The sequence below is a fragment of the Cheilinus undulatus genome, linkage group 19 (genome assembly GCF_018320785.1).
Source record: "Cheilinus undulatus linkage group 19, ASM1832078v1, whole genome shotgun sequence".
Lineage (NCBI taxonomy): Eukaryota > Metazoa > Chordata > Actinopteri > Labriformes > Labridae > Cheilinus > Cheilinus undulatus.
This window is the reverse complement of record NC_054883.1, coordinates 41,890,290-41,904,407: the sequence shown is the minus strand read 5'-3', so window position 1 is coordinate 41,904,407 and position 14,118 is coordinate 41,890,290. Positions and strand designations below refer to the sequence as shown.

At 37.9% G+C, this 14,118-nt stretch overlaps 1 protein-coding gene and 1 long non-coding RNA gene across 6 annotated transcripts in view; one reads left to right on the top strand and one right to left on the bottom strand.

Annotated features, from left to right (window-relative positions):
• The window catches only part of LOC121527345 (amyloid beta (A4) precursor protein-binding, family B, member 1 interacting protein), a 53,850-nt gene that overhangs the window by 15,783 nt on the left and 23,949 nt on the right, over positions 1 to 14,118 (top strand). For both annotated transcript variants that reach the window (XM_041814279.1, XM_041814278.1), the window contains exons 4-6: positions 4,029 to 4,321; positions 7,488 to 7,565; positions 11,405 to 11,564. In XM_041814279.1, the coding sequence (XP_041670213.1) occupies positions 4,029 to 4,321; positions 7,488 to 7,565; positions 11,405 to 11,564 (531 nt within the window). The remainder of the gene's footprint in view (positions 1 to 4,028; positions 4,322 to 7,487; positions 7,566 to 11,404; positions 11,565 to 14,118) is intronic.
• LOC121527346 overlaps positions 1 to 14,118 on the bottom strand; it is a 52,583-nt gene that overhangs the window by 18,464 nt on the left and 20,001 nt on the right. For 2 of the 4 annotated variants that reach the window (XR_005993392.1, XR_005993391.1), the window contains exons 4-6: positions 8,462 to 8,611; positions 8,103 to 8,284; positions 4,716 to 4,811 (exon numbers count right to left, since the gene is read on the bottom strand). This is a non-coding gene — a long non-coding RNA (uncharacterized LOC121527346). The remainder of the gene's footprint in view (positions 1 to 4,715; positions 4,812 to 8,102; positions 8,285 to 8,461; positions 8,612 to 14,118) is intronic. The other 2 variants (XR_005993394.1, XR_005993393.1) reach the window with 2 other exon arrangements.

Sequence of the window (14,118 nt, the reverse complement as noted above, 5' to 3'; positions counted from 1 at the left end):
TTTTAAAACATAAATACAATACATTATTATTTTACATGAAAATTCTGTACCATTTACAGTAACAATGCTAACATGATGCTAATGTTTCTCCAATATTGTCAAGCATTTTAAGATGTTTGCACTCTAGATGTAACGGGTGACATTTTTTATAAGAAGACTTAAAATCTTGTAGGTATAAGGAGTGCATCACAAATCAAGAGGGGTCTTTCTCTGTATGAACAGAAATACACACTAAACATTTTCAGTAAAATCAGACAAAACTTCAGTTTAGGGTCAGGATAGGGTTAAGGTAACGGTTAGGATACCAAAGGCGAAAAAGTTAAAAAACTAATTACGCAGTCCATTAGCTGCATAAGCTACGTATCTAGCAAGCTAATGTAGCTAAAGCTAAGCCCTCAAAGCAGCCATGTTAGCTATGTACATGATCTACATAGCTACATTAGCTTTAGCTACATTTGCTAAAGCTCATGTTGCTAAAGTTAACTTAGCTACACTGTCTTATAAAGAAACTTCAATAATGTAACTAGCATAGCAATGTTAGCTATAGCTAAAGCTAACGAAGCTAATGTGAGCCACTGCTCCTGTTTTTGCTCTTTAAGGGCTCTAATTTATTCTGGGATTAGATTCTGATCTTTTTTCTGTTTAATTGACCAAAAAATGCTAAACCTGTTATGTGACTGCCAGACTCTTATTCATCAATTACACTGAATAAAAAAATCTGAAACTGGAAATACATTTTAGCAGCATTTCATGGTATTTTTGTTCTTGCAGCGGCTCAGATGAACGGTCTGTGCGAGCAGCCATCAGAGATATGCGGTCTACAGCCAGACTGTCTTGCTTAAATCCCGTACTTTTGTTAGTACACTGTAATACGGTTCACTTAAATGGAGTACAGAGCACTTAATAAAGGGGGTTAGTATGGTTCCTAACCGTGCACTGCCATTCTGCACCTGCAGGAAGTGACAGCGGTGTAAATACCTCTGTGGTGATTACAATCTAAATTTGACTGCTAGTTTCAGTCACTATTACATTTATGTAAATTGTATTCTATGTTCACATTATTCCCTTAAAGAATATGAATTTATTTTCTTTTAAATGCCGTTCTCTTGATTTAAACACAGCTGTTTAGTTAACACATTAGCTAGCTAGTGGATACTGTACTGTAGCAAGCTTACTAGCTTATATCCAACGTCAGCAATGTGGTGTTCATTTAGTGAAGTGTCTGTTGCTCCACACTCAGTTCTTCTAGCATCTATACCTCTCAATGTGAATGAACTTTGTGCACTAAATACTTAGACGAGAGCACATTACTCCCACTCTCGTTTCCCTTCGCTGGCTTCCAGTCCATTTTAGAATTGATTTTAAACTTTTAATGTTTGTTTTTAAAGCTCCACATGGCCTCGCTCTGTCCCATTGATCAGAGATTTTAACTGTTTGGGAACATGGCAGGGCTTTGAGGTCATCCTACCAACTTTTGTTGGAAGTGCCCAGGTCTAAATACAAACACTGGGGTGACCGAGCATTTTCAGTTGCTGCACCCAGGCTCTGGAATAATCTCCCCCTGATATGCATGTCACCTCTGACTTGAGCCTCTTCAATCAAAACTAAAGACTTATTTAATCAGGATGTATTTTAATACCTAGTAGTGCTGTGACTGTTTTATGCTTTTAATCTGTGTTTATAAATGTCGTTATTTTTATCCTAATGGATTTGTCTTGTGCTGTGTTTTTAATGCTATTTGATTTTTTTAAAGCATTTTGGTCACATGTGGGGTGTTGTAAAGGTCTATTTAAATAAAGTACATTGACATTTACATTTAGTACAGTGGTAGCTATGTGATTTGGCATACACTAAAAGAACTGCTAACATGCTATTGTTATGCAACCTCCACTTTCAATCAGCATGCTAGCTCAATAAACTATAAACTCTGACAAAAATGGTAGCTCTTCACAGGGTTTTTAGATGTATGATTATTATTATAATGCTAACATAATGTTATGTTTTGCAGGTAATGTCAAGTATTTTAACATGTTAGCACAGTGGATGTAATGAATTATAATTTACAGTAAGACTTGCAATCTTTTTCTAAGTCGTGCAGCATTAGCTTGCTGCATTTTTAAAATGACAATGCTAACCTGCTATTATTAAGCACTTCTTGCTCTTGCTTCTTGTGGCATGCTAACTAAAAGGCTATGACTGTTTGCTCCAAGCAAGGCTAGAACCTCTTAAAGCCTTGGACTTAGCATTAGTAGTCTTCTTCATTAGTAAGTTTCCTGCTAAACTTGCTGGTAGCTCTTGCCAAAGCGTAACCATGAGCATTTTAATGTCATAAAGGGTTGTAAAATGATAAGCCAATACTGGTCACTATCTTAAGTTAGCATGTTAGCATGCTACCACTTAATAAAAAACCCAAGGCACCGAAAATGTGTATGGGGTTTGTCTCTCTACCAAATATCTGCATTAATGACAAACTGATTACAAGAAAAAAAAAAAAAATAGGGAGCTTAATTGTGTTTTTTTGTGGGGGGGTGGAGTAGTTGATAGTAATTCTAGCCAATCTAAGACCCCCAATACAACAACTTCATGGCTGGGCAGGAATAACTGTTTTTACAGTTCACCCTACACTAGACTGGAGTTCATGGAAATTCAATAGTTGTTGAGAAATTTAACTCTACGAGCTTTTTGATGGTTAGCAGATCAGCGCTGACGCTGACAGTGCCAGTAAGGTTTTAGTCTTTTTGTAATGCTTGAGCACAGCTTTCCAGTCAACACTGGCTTAATTTTGGAGAAAAACAAAAAATGAATAAGGAATTAGATGTAAAAAACATAGATTCACTTTTCTGTTATTGCATTTAATGATAACATAAAGAAGGAACTTGCAGAAAATGAAAGTTTTGAATGTCTTGGGAGAGTACATGTTTCAAAGAAGGAACTGAGACTCGTTTACGTGGGAAGTAAAAGAATCTTTTTCTGTGGTCAACATTTTTAAGAAGGAAAAGAGTTTAATCCAGTGATACTCAACATGTGGCTCTTTTGTGATTGTCGCTCTTTTATGTCTTCACTTTAAATATCATTACCCCAGAAAACCTTAAAAAGGGAAACCTGTCGCCCTTTTCACAATTTTTGCCACTTTTGGCCCATTAGAGCTACCTTTTGCCATTAAATACCACTTGTTTTCTATTTTGTTGCCCATTTTTGCCACTTCTTTTAGCTATTTTTTCCATTTTCACCCCTTTTCACCAATGTTCATCCATTTTTTGCCATTAAAAAAAAATACCAGTTGTTTCCTCTTTTTGCCCATTTCCACTCATTTTTTACCATGTTTTTGCCACTTTTGGACCATTTTGCCACCTGTATTTCATTTTTTTGTCACTTCTCACCCATTTTTGCTATTTTCTGACCCTTCTTCCACTTTTCTCCCCATTTTTTCCCCTTTTCACACATTTTTGCTGCTTTAACCATTTTTGCCACCTTTCACCCATTAGAGCTACCTTTTGCCATTAAATACCACTTGTATCCTATATTTTTGCCCATTTTTGCAACTTCTTTTAGCTATGTATTTCCACCCACCCCCCCCTTTTTTTTTAACCAATTTTCACCCACTTTTTGCCGTTAAATACCACTTGTTTCCTATTTTTGCCACTCCATTTTAGTCAATTTCCACTCATTTTTTGCCACTTTTGGACCATTTTTGCCACCTGTAACTCATTTTGTTGTCACTTCTCACCCATTTTTGCTATTTTCTGACCCTTCTTCTACTTTTCTCCCCATTTTCTTCCCTTTTCACATATTTTTGCTGATTTTTAACCATTTTAGCCACCATTTAATTTATTTTTAATGCTACTTCAAGCTGTTTTTGCCACTTTTCACCACTTAGATTATGGCTTTTGCAAAAATATTTTTCAACAATTTGGCTCTTTGGTAGAGCAGGGTTGAGTAGCACTGGTTTAGATGGTAAATATTTGAAAAAATCTTTGCCTCACTTTCATTCATTTTCATAAGATAAACTAATTTTCTTCTACCACCAGCGTCCCTCCATGAACTGGAAGACAACGATCTGGATGCTCTCATGGCCGATTTGGTGGCCGACCTCAGCGCGACGGAAGAGAAACTTGCAGCACAGATAGAAGATCTGAAGATGCCATCGCCGCCCCCGTCAGACCTGCCGGCACCACCTGTGGGCCTGAGCACCCACCCTACTTCCTCCATCGCTTCCCCGACATCACCAGCGAGCAGCACAAGCAGCAATGTTAGCACCCCGGCCTCCTCCTCTACTTCCCCCTTACCACCACCTCCTCCTCAGGCTGCAAAGCCTACAATGGTGAGTCAGCCCTTCTGTGAGATAAGAGAAGCATTTATGCAACAACCTTTTGACCTCTCTACTGGGAACTGGTCCAAATTTAAAGAGGAGAGTGTTAATTTAGGTTTTTTACAATAATAGAGAAATGATTATGGCTGGGGAGGTTTCAAGACGAGAAATTTCCGTGCATTGTACGGCTCTTCAAATACTGCAAAAGCAGAAACAGAAGGCAAGAAGAGGCAATAATGTCACAGCCTTTATTTCACTGGCGTGTCTTGGTTTACCACCAAAAAGCTCTCTGAGCTGTGCGTGACAAGACAGTATTACAACAAAAACATCCCCAGTTCCCAGCATATGAGTTTCTAGTGAGCCCTCTCTGTCTTTGTAGAAATGGGAAGAGTAGTATTGCTCTTACGACAGTTGGACGGTGAGATCATGGAGAAGTGGTTGCCGGATGGAGGCATCTGTTACAGTTACAGAGCTTTGTGAGGCCAAGCAGCCGAGAGTCTGTCTGGAACAGATCAAACACACGCAGCCATGAGGCAGGAAAAGAGTAACAGGATCAATACCAAAGGTTGGAGTAGGGGAGGTAAGATGTGGCCGCAGCGGGGGGATGAAGCCAGACAGGAGCTTATTGCTTTAGCAGGGCTTGTTACCTCATCCTTCTGAGGTAAAAACACCAGCTGTGCTGAAGCAGAGAATGTGTCATTGTTAGAGGTGTACAGCTTCATTAAATCTGATCTGTGGACAGAATTTTTATGTAGAAAAACCTGATTCATCAGCCAAAGAAAAGGCTATCCTATCCCAGCTAACTGAGATTCAGGAGATTATGTGTAATGTCCCCAATGAAGTCTTGAACTGACTTCAATTTTGAAATTAAAACTAAGTCCAAACAAAACACAACACCTCCTACAACAGGAATTAACTGGCTGCATGTAGATTTTTCTTCTTATTTACATTCAGCATCCCTTTAAAAAAGTCCAAGATTTTGGGACTAGACTATTTCCTAGGAGTTGGGTGAGAAGAAAGATACTGAGCTCATATATATATATATATGTGCAAATTAGTTTAGCTTAGCATAAATGTAAGAAAGGAATGAGCGAACAGCTCCATCCATAAACCACGCAGCCAAAACCACAAAGGTCACTAGAACTCGCTTCTATTATTTCCCTCCTAAAGAGCATACAAAAGAGATTTATTGTGGTTTTACTGTTGGTAATGTGCAAAACTACATCTCAGTCTCGAACATTAGGGGGTGAAGATTTGGCAACGTCACAGTCAGTACATTTTCATGCACTGTTAAGTAGAGCTACAGTTATAGCTCCATAAGGCCTTTTATTTGGACTCCTTTCTTTGTCCTGATATAGACACACTGAAGGAAAATGTATTTATGTAAGGCAGTATGCCTGTCCCTCAACCTGTGGCTCTGGAGCCACATGTGGCTCTTTTATGTCTTAATTTTTATTGTTATTCCCCCAGAAAAACTTAAAAAGGGACCTTTTTCAGCCCCTTTATACCATTTTTGCCACTGTTCATCCCTTTAAGCTACTTTTTGCCATTAAATACCACTTGTTTCCTTTTTGCCCATTTTTGCCACTTCTCTTTGCAACTTTTTCCCTATTTTTGCCACACTTTTCCAATTCTTTCCCTTTTACATAATTTTTTGCCACTTTTCACCCATTTAAGCATCCTTTTGTCATTAAATACCACCTTTTCCTTCTTTTTGTCCCTTTTTGCCTCTCTTGCTTGCTTTCTACCCATTTTAGTTACTTTTCACTCATTTTTTACCTTGTTTTTGCCACTTTTGGACCATTTTTCGCCACCTGTAACTCATTTTCTTCGTAACTTCTCACTCATCTTTTTCCACTTTTTATCCCCATTTTGTCCATTTTCTTCCATTTTTGCTGTTTTTTACTATTTTTGCCATTTTCATATTATTTTTTGGCACCTCAAGCCATTTTGGCCACTTTTCACCTCCTAGATGGTGGCTCTTGCAAAGGTATTTTTCAACAATTTGGTTCTTTGGTTGAGCAGGGTTGGGTATCACTGCTGTAGACCAACTCTTGCCACAGATGAAGAGTCAGTAACTCAGTGGATTACTTCACTCATGTTCGTAGTGTCTAACATCAAAACAACAATAAACCACTGGAAACATTAGCAAAGGGATTCCAGCAGTAATCATGTACAGCAGGGAAAATCAAAACCACATTGAAACACATAAAATAATTTAAAACACGTCTAAACACTTTGCGAGAGGGCATGATGGGAAACCCCCCAATTTGAAATGACAATGGATGGAGCTTAGATCAACTAGACATAGTTTTTGTTGTGTAGTCAAAGCCTGATGGGAGATATGCTGGCCTTAGCATGCCAAAGCCAGGTGATGGCTGGTTGAAGTGAATCCTGCAAGAGTAAATCGACCCTTACTGCACTGTCTAGGTATGTTAGTCTGAATGTGAGAAACTCAGCACAGTATGGTTTCAGCTGGACTAACATGTTCACATGTGGGACGACTGTGGATCAGTAGGCAGAGTTGGCCATCTTATAACTGGAAGATTAAGGTTTGATCCCCAGCTCATGCAGTCATATGTGTCTTAACCCCACTGCAGCATCAGTATCATGTGATTATGTATAAGTGGTATTATTTGCTGGTGGCTAATCTACATAGCAGCCGTCAGTGTGAAAATGGAGGAATGGATGTAAATGGGTAGGTGTGACAGTATGGCTGCAGTGTGAAAAGAACTGACTAGAAAAGCACTACACAAGCTCAAGGCTACTCACCATAGCCATTTATCATTTAAGAAACCAGAAAAAGTCTTATTAAAATATGATCCTTTTAGGCATTATAGAAAAAGGGTTCCCACGATGATAAAATGCTGTTAATCGTGGGGGGTTGATTGAATTTTGGCAGATTTTTCTGTGTTTGAAAGTGAAGTTGTAATATAATAATAGAATCATAATATAGCCTTCTTTACATTTCAAGTGGACAATAACTAATGGCAGATGAACATCTGGTTTTCATGAAATCGGTGATCCTCAACGCGTGGCTCTTTTTTTTATTGTCACTTTTCACCACTTAGATTGTGGCTCTTGTAAATCTATTTTACAATAATTTGGCTCTTTGGTTGAGTAACACTGCATTTAATATTTTAAATATCTCATAACATGTTACCGTTTTCCATTTTAGGAGGAAATCGAGGCGCAGATGAAAGCAGACAAAATCAAGCTGGCTCTTGAGAAGCTCAAAGAAGCCAAAGTGAAAAAGGTAAGACGGCCAGACACTGAAGTCTACTTCTCTGATCTTACATCCACTAGCTACCATAAACTTTAAACTTTAAAGACGTTGTGAATTACAACTGTATGGACATCACTGTAAAAGATGTAATGCTGAAACATAGTATGGCTCTTTCTTTCCTTTGGAAGAGCCATCAATCAGAGTAATGGATGGCTACTGCCAACATCCTGCAAGACGGTACAGTTTCCTCTCTGGGTGATGTGTGGACACTATCTGATCTTCAAAGCAATCCAGAAAAGCACTGACATGTGGGCTCGCATGCAAAGCTGCACATGAGGATCTGCAATTTTACACAAACCAAACTAGTCTTGTGCCAATTGCATGCACCATTTTTATCTTAGCGATGAAAGGGTTCAACTTGTACCATTCTCACAACATACTACCTCTGAAAGAAGTTACATCTGACATATTTGGACTTCTTTTGTTCCCTTTAAATTCTTCGAAGTTGTTTAAATTGTGTAGGGAACTGGCGAACAATGATTCACCAAAAGCAGAGGAAATACAGACCACTGGCTGGTTTCACAGGAACATCTGTCCCTAGGTTTTTATGTGCAGGGGAACAAGGTGTGATCTCAGAGGTTTCAGCAGATCCATCTGTGGACAGAGGCCCTCAGGTTTCAGATAAACCCCACCGGTCCTGGAGCAAGCTTTCGACACGGATCATGTATTTTGTAGATACCAAGAAAGTTCTGCAAGAGGAAACATAATTTGATACCCAGTGACATTTCATTCAACCACAAGCCGAGCCCATATTGTTTTCCAGGGAAGGGCGAGGCGGGGGAACATGTGATCTAACACTTTAAACCCTCCTGATAACATCTCTGAAACCCGCATTTTTATGGCACAAGGCAAGCGTCTGAGCTGACCTTGGTTCTGTGAAACTCCTCAGCGGTCCAAAGCTGGATCTGTTTCAGATGAGAGGAAGTGTGAAGCCATATGAGCCCGCGAGGAAAGCGCTGCACTGCTCCAGAGCAAAATTAATCTCAGCCAACTCGGGAGAAACAGAGGTGCTAAGACTGCAAAAAGAGTCAAACACAACGAGGAAGAAGTTATTAAAAAGCCAGAAGAAGTTAAAGAGAATGAAGAGGCAGAAGTGCTGATGCTCCAACTCTTTTAGCTAGCATCAGGAAACAGAAACAACCATTTACTTTGAAGAGCCTGTTATTAAAGTGGAAAACAAACAAGCTGCATGTGATGTCTCACTTCAGAGACACCTGCTGCTGTCAGCAACATGTTCAAACTTCAGTCTGCCAGGCAGACAACAAAGGAAACCACATGTTAGAACCACAGAACTTCAATACTTTGACTTATTAGGAAATGCACTCATGCCTTTCTAACAAGAAGTCAGAGAGTCACTGTCCTTATTGGTGACTTTGGTGACTCGGTGCTTGTTGTATCTGTGCTGATATTGTTCCCTCCATGTGTAAAAAGTATTTCCAAACAAAGAAACCATCTCTTTCATTTTAAAACCCTCACTTATCGAGAACCATCGCTGTGGAGATCCTAAAAGGGTGCATCTTACATCCAAAGTCATGCATAAGGGGGAAAAAGGAGGAAACTTTATAGAGTTCATTTGCATGGGCAACCATAGAGGTCAGTAAAAACACGGCCTTTTCTAAGTTAAGCTGCACCAACCATATTTCATTTTGAGTACAATACTCTTCTACTTTTTCCATGTCTGTTGACAACACCATCACACATTGTGAAGGAATGATTCCACATCACATCCCAAAACCGCTGCTGGACACTCAAACACTGGAGTGTTGCAGGGTGGGAAATTAGCAACCGCAACCAGACAAAGGCGGGTATTTTTGAGCAGTGTCTGGTGAATTTACTCAACATTTTTGACACTTTTGTCCTGCTCTTTTGCAAATTTTTCCCCCCGTTTGCCTTTTTTGCTACGTCTCGCCTATTTCCATCATATTTGTGTGGTTACATTGATGTGAAAAGTTCTGGAAGTTATAGTCTTTGCTCCGTGACTTAGTCACAAAATGTACTTTTGCTATCTGTGCCAAAGGTCCATCTTGAAATGGGTAAAAGGAGGTTCAGGTATGCTGCTCCTGCAGCCTGAATCTGCTACAGGAGACTTTATGCCTGGGGGAGCTAGTCTCTTTAAATGTTTTTAAAAGTAATTTAAAATTGCTGGTGGATGAGGCATCTGGCTGTAGATGTTTTGACTAATGACTTATTACTCTGTGACATGGATTTGTTTGTGTTTATAATGATTTTCTCTGTTCTATGTTTGTAGCTCTGTTCATTGTGCTGCTGCCTGTCTTGCCAGGACACTGTTGTAAATGAGATTCTTGATCTCAATGAGGCTCTCCTGGATAAATAAATTAAAAATTAATAAATAACTAAATTTTAGCTGCCTTTTACAATGAAATGCCACTTTATGCCCATTTTTGCCACCTTTTTTCCTGATTTTTTGCCCATTTTTGCCCCCTTTAACTCATGTTTTGGTCACTTCCCACCCATTTTTGCTACTTTCTTCCCTTTCTTGCCATGTTCTCCCAGCGTTTGCCGCTTTTAGCTGATTTTTACCACTTCTTTTTGTCAGTTTTTGCCCATTTTTGATACTTTTATTCTGCTTCTTGCAATTTTTTGCCCTTTTGCCTTTTTGCCACTTCTCAACCCAATTTAAGTTGCCTTTTGCAATTAAATGCAATGCATATTTGCCGCATGTGGCTCTGATGATTTGTGGCTCTTTAATGTCTTTATTTGAAATATTATTCCCAAAAAAAAAACAATAAAAAAGGAAACCTACATTCAAAGTAACATTAATCAGTTTCCCACAATTACACAGCTTTACTGGTCAAACTTAATAGTCAGCCTCTATCTTTTGTCTGTATATTTCCATTGCCCTTATTTGCAATTTTTTGCTACTTTCATTCCATTTTTACTGTCATTAGTTGGTTTTTGCCACTTCTCTTTGTCACTTTTGTCCTGCTTTTTGCAATTTTTTGCCCGTTTGCATTTTTTGCATTTTCTCACCTAGTTAAGCTGCCTTTTGCAATTAAATGCAACTTTTTGCCCATTTTCCAACCTTTTTTCTGATTTTTGCCCAGTTTAGTCACTTTTCACTCATCTTTTGCCTCGTTGTTGCCATTTCAGGACCATTTTTGGCACTATTAACTCATTTTTTGGTCAATTCCCATCCATATTTGCCACTGTTTCTCCCAGTGTTTGCCGCTTTTTGACCATTTTTGCTGCCTCTAACCGACTGGCTGGTCGAGTGTCTGGTGAATTTACTCAACCTAGCAGCCACTGGGGCAGATGAATAAAAGTAACGTAACAGAATTATTTTAAAAAAACATAAAATGAGTCCCATTTTTTTGGTGGTTTCTACCAAATTCATGACTAACACCAAGGACCGCGCCTCTGCCCGGTGTCAGAGCTGCTGTTAATGTAAAGTGGGCTTTGTGCTGGAATGGTTTGACTCAGTTTCATACGAGTAGTGCTGTAACTGGGTAACCTGCTAAAGGTTTATGATGTTTCATTTTGTTGTGTGTCAGAGCTATGGAACAAAGACTGTTAGATTTGTGAGGATAAAAATACCCTAACTGATTCAAACTCGCAAGTAACCTGTCTGATTTTCACAGTCCAAAAAACTGAGAAGTTATATTTTTATATATATTTTTGTGCTAAAACCTAAGCACACTGACGCTAGCTCGTGCTATACGAGTGATGAATCGATCTTATCAAACTGTCAAGAAGAATGCTTAATCTCAGTGGTTGAAATCTGAATTCACTTTGTCTTTTTTTGTTGGGGAAGTGCAGAAATGTAAAATAAAGTTGTGATTTTTCAACAGTTGGTGGTGAAGGTGCTGTTAAATGACGGCAGCACGAAGACGCTGATGGTGGACGAGAGGCAGAGCGTGAGGGAGGTTCTGGATAATCTGTTTGAGAAGACTCACTGTGACTGCAACGTAGACTGGAGCCTGTGTGAGACCAACCCTGAGCTGAATCTTGGTGAGTTACAGCGACGTAATAGCCAATAAACTGTAGCCTAGCATGTGCTCGGTGCTATACAGAGTGCCGTAACTGTATTTGTGTAAAGAGCCAGTCAAACCTCATCACTGTGGCGAGTTTCATGCAGGTGTGTCGGCTCTGAAGAGCTTCATGGAAACAAACAGAAAGATGAAAAACATAATAAAATTGAGACTTTGACACTAAAATGGCAAAGTACAGCTAACAGATAGCTGAGTGAACAGCAGACAGCCGGCCCTCTGACTGTGTTTGTCCTTAAAGCAGAACTGTGACAGTTGGAACTACAAGCATACAGGTCTCTGAGTGAGAAATGAAAATCTCTCGTTGTCATAAAACCCTATCTGATATTTCATTTTCTTGGTTGATAACTACAGCACTGAATCAGCCTTTTGACACCAAGATTTGAAAGATCTAGTTTTTCTGCTGGACGTGCTGAAAATCATTGGTTTTAGATGCTGCAAAAGAAGCGTAATATCATATCTATTATGAGAAATCTAATACATGCAAACAGGACTTTCCAGAATGCATAGTGTAAATCACATCATGATGATCAAATATTCCAAATATGGCACTGATCATCAACTGGCGGCCCGGGGGCCACATCAGGCCCCCCAAAGCTTCTGTCCGGCCCTCGTAAGATCATTGAGTTAAAAAAAGGAGGAAAAGAAGATGTTGTGATTTTAAGAGTATCCTTTGGCTTTAAATGTCTGCAGCTGTTAAATCCACCCCAAAACAATTAGCCTAATATTGAAACAGTTTTAAAATGAATTAAAATTTGATCTGTTTTTACAGAAATTTACTGTCATAATTAGTAGATATCTAAAAAAGGGTTAAGGTTGGCAGAAGTGCTGCAAAAATGACCAGATAAAGTGGTGAAAAGAGGTTACAGACTGGCAAAAAGGGCTGGTATATGGCAAAATGGGTTGTGGAGCGGCACAAATGGACAAAAATTGGCAGAAAAAGTTGTGAAAAGAGGTTAAAATGTGGCAAAAATTGGTAAAAGGGGAAAAAAGGGGCAAAGAGTATCAAAATTGGTTACAAATGACAAAAAATAGTGCAAAAAGGAACGAAAAGGGGTTAAAAAGAGGCAAAAATAGAAGAATTGCGGCAAAAATTGATTAAAAAAAAGTCACAAAGGGGAAAAAACATGTAGGAAAGTGGTTTAAATGGGTTAAGAATGGCAAAAATGGTGCAGAAAGTATCAAAAATGGGTTAAAAGTGGAAAAAATGGATAATATAGTGGCACAAAGGGATAAAACATGCAGGAAAAGCATGTCAAAAGGGGTTAAAATCTTGCAAAAAATGGAAAAAGAGGCAAAAAGGGGGCAAAAGTATCAAAAAGGGGTTACAAATGACAAAAAATAGTGTATAAAAGGATGAAAAGGGGTTAAAAGTGGCAAAAACAGAAAAAATGCAGCAAAAATTGAAAAAAAAAGTGGCACAAAGTGGATAAAACATGAAAGAAAAGTAGTTCAAAAGGAGTTAAAATGTTGTAAAAAGGGTTTAAAGAGGCAAAAAGTATCAAAAAGGGGTTAAACGTGTCAAAAATGGGTTAATACTGGTGCTAAATCACAGTTGTGGACGGCCTATTCTCTGCGATTTTCAGGGGCCCAGGTCTGTCTCCTTGTGGTCTGCTGCATTATAGATGATTATAGAGACAGATCTCACTGGAAATAACCAAAAAGTCCTGCCTTTGAAAGAAAACACAAATACTACTACAATAATACATCAAAAGTTATGAGATAAGTCAAAATAAAGAGAAGACATTTTATCTCATAATTTTAACTTTTATCTCACAATTGCCTTTTTATCTCACAATTATGACTTTTCATCTCATAATTACGACTTTATGTCATAATTATGACTATTTATCTCATAATTTTGACATTTATCTCATAATCATGACTTTTTATCTCATTATTATAACTATTTATCTCAGAATTTTGAGTTTTATCTCATACTTATTTATTTTTAACTTATTATGACTTTTTATCTCATAATTTTAACATTTATCTCATAATAACGGCATTTCATCTCACAATTATGACTTTTAATCTCATAATTATGATTTTTTTATCTCATAATTATGACTTTATTTCATAATTATGACTATTTACCTTATAATTTTGACTTTTATCTCATACTTGTGACTTTTTATCTCATTATCCTGACTATTTATCTCATAATTTTAACATTTATCTCATAATAATGACATTTCATCTCATAATTATGACGTTTTATCTCACGATTATGACTTTTTTATCCCACAATTATGACTTTTAATCTCATAAGTATGATTTTTTTATCTCTGAATTATGACTTATATCTCAAAATTATGACTTTTATCTCACAATTATGACTTTTTAAATTTATAACAAAGACTTTTTAATCTCACAATTATGACTTTTTATATCTCAATCATGGCTTTTATATCATTACAGTGACTTTTTATCTCTCAATCATGACTTTTTAACTCATAATTATGACTTTTATATCATAATTATGACTTTTATATCATAATTATGACTTTTATACC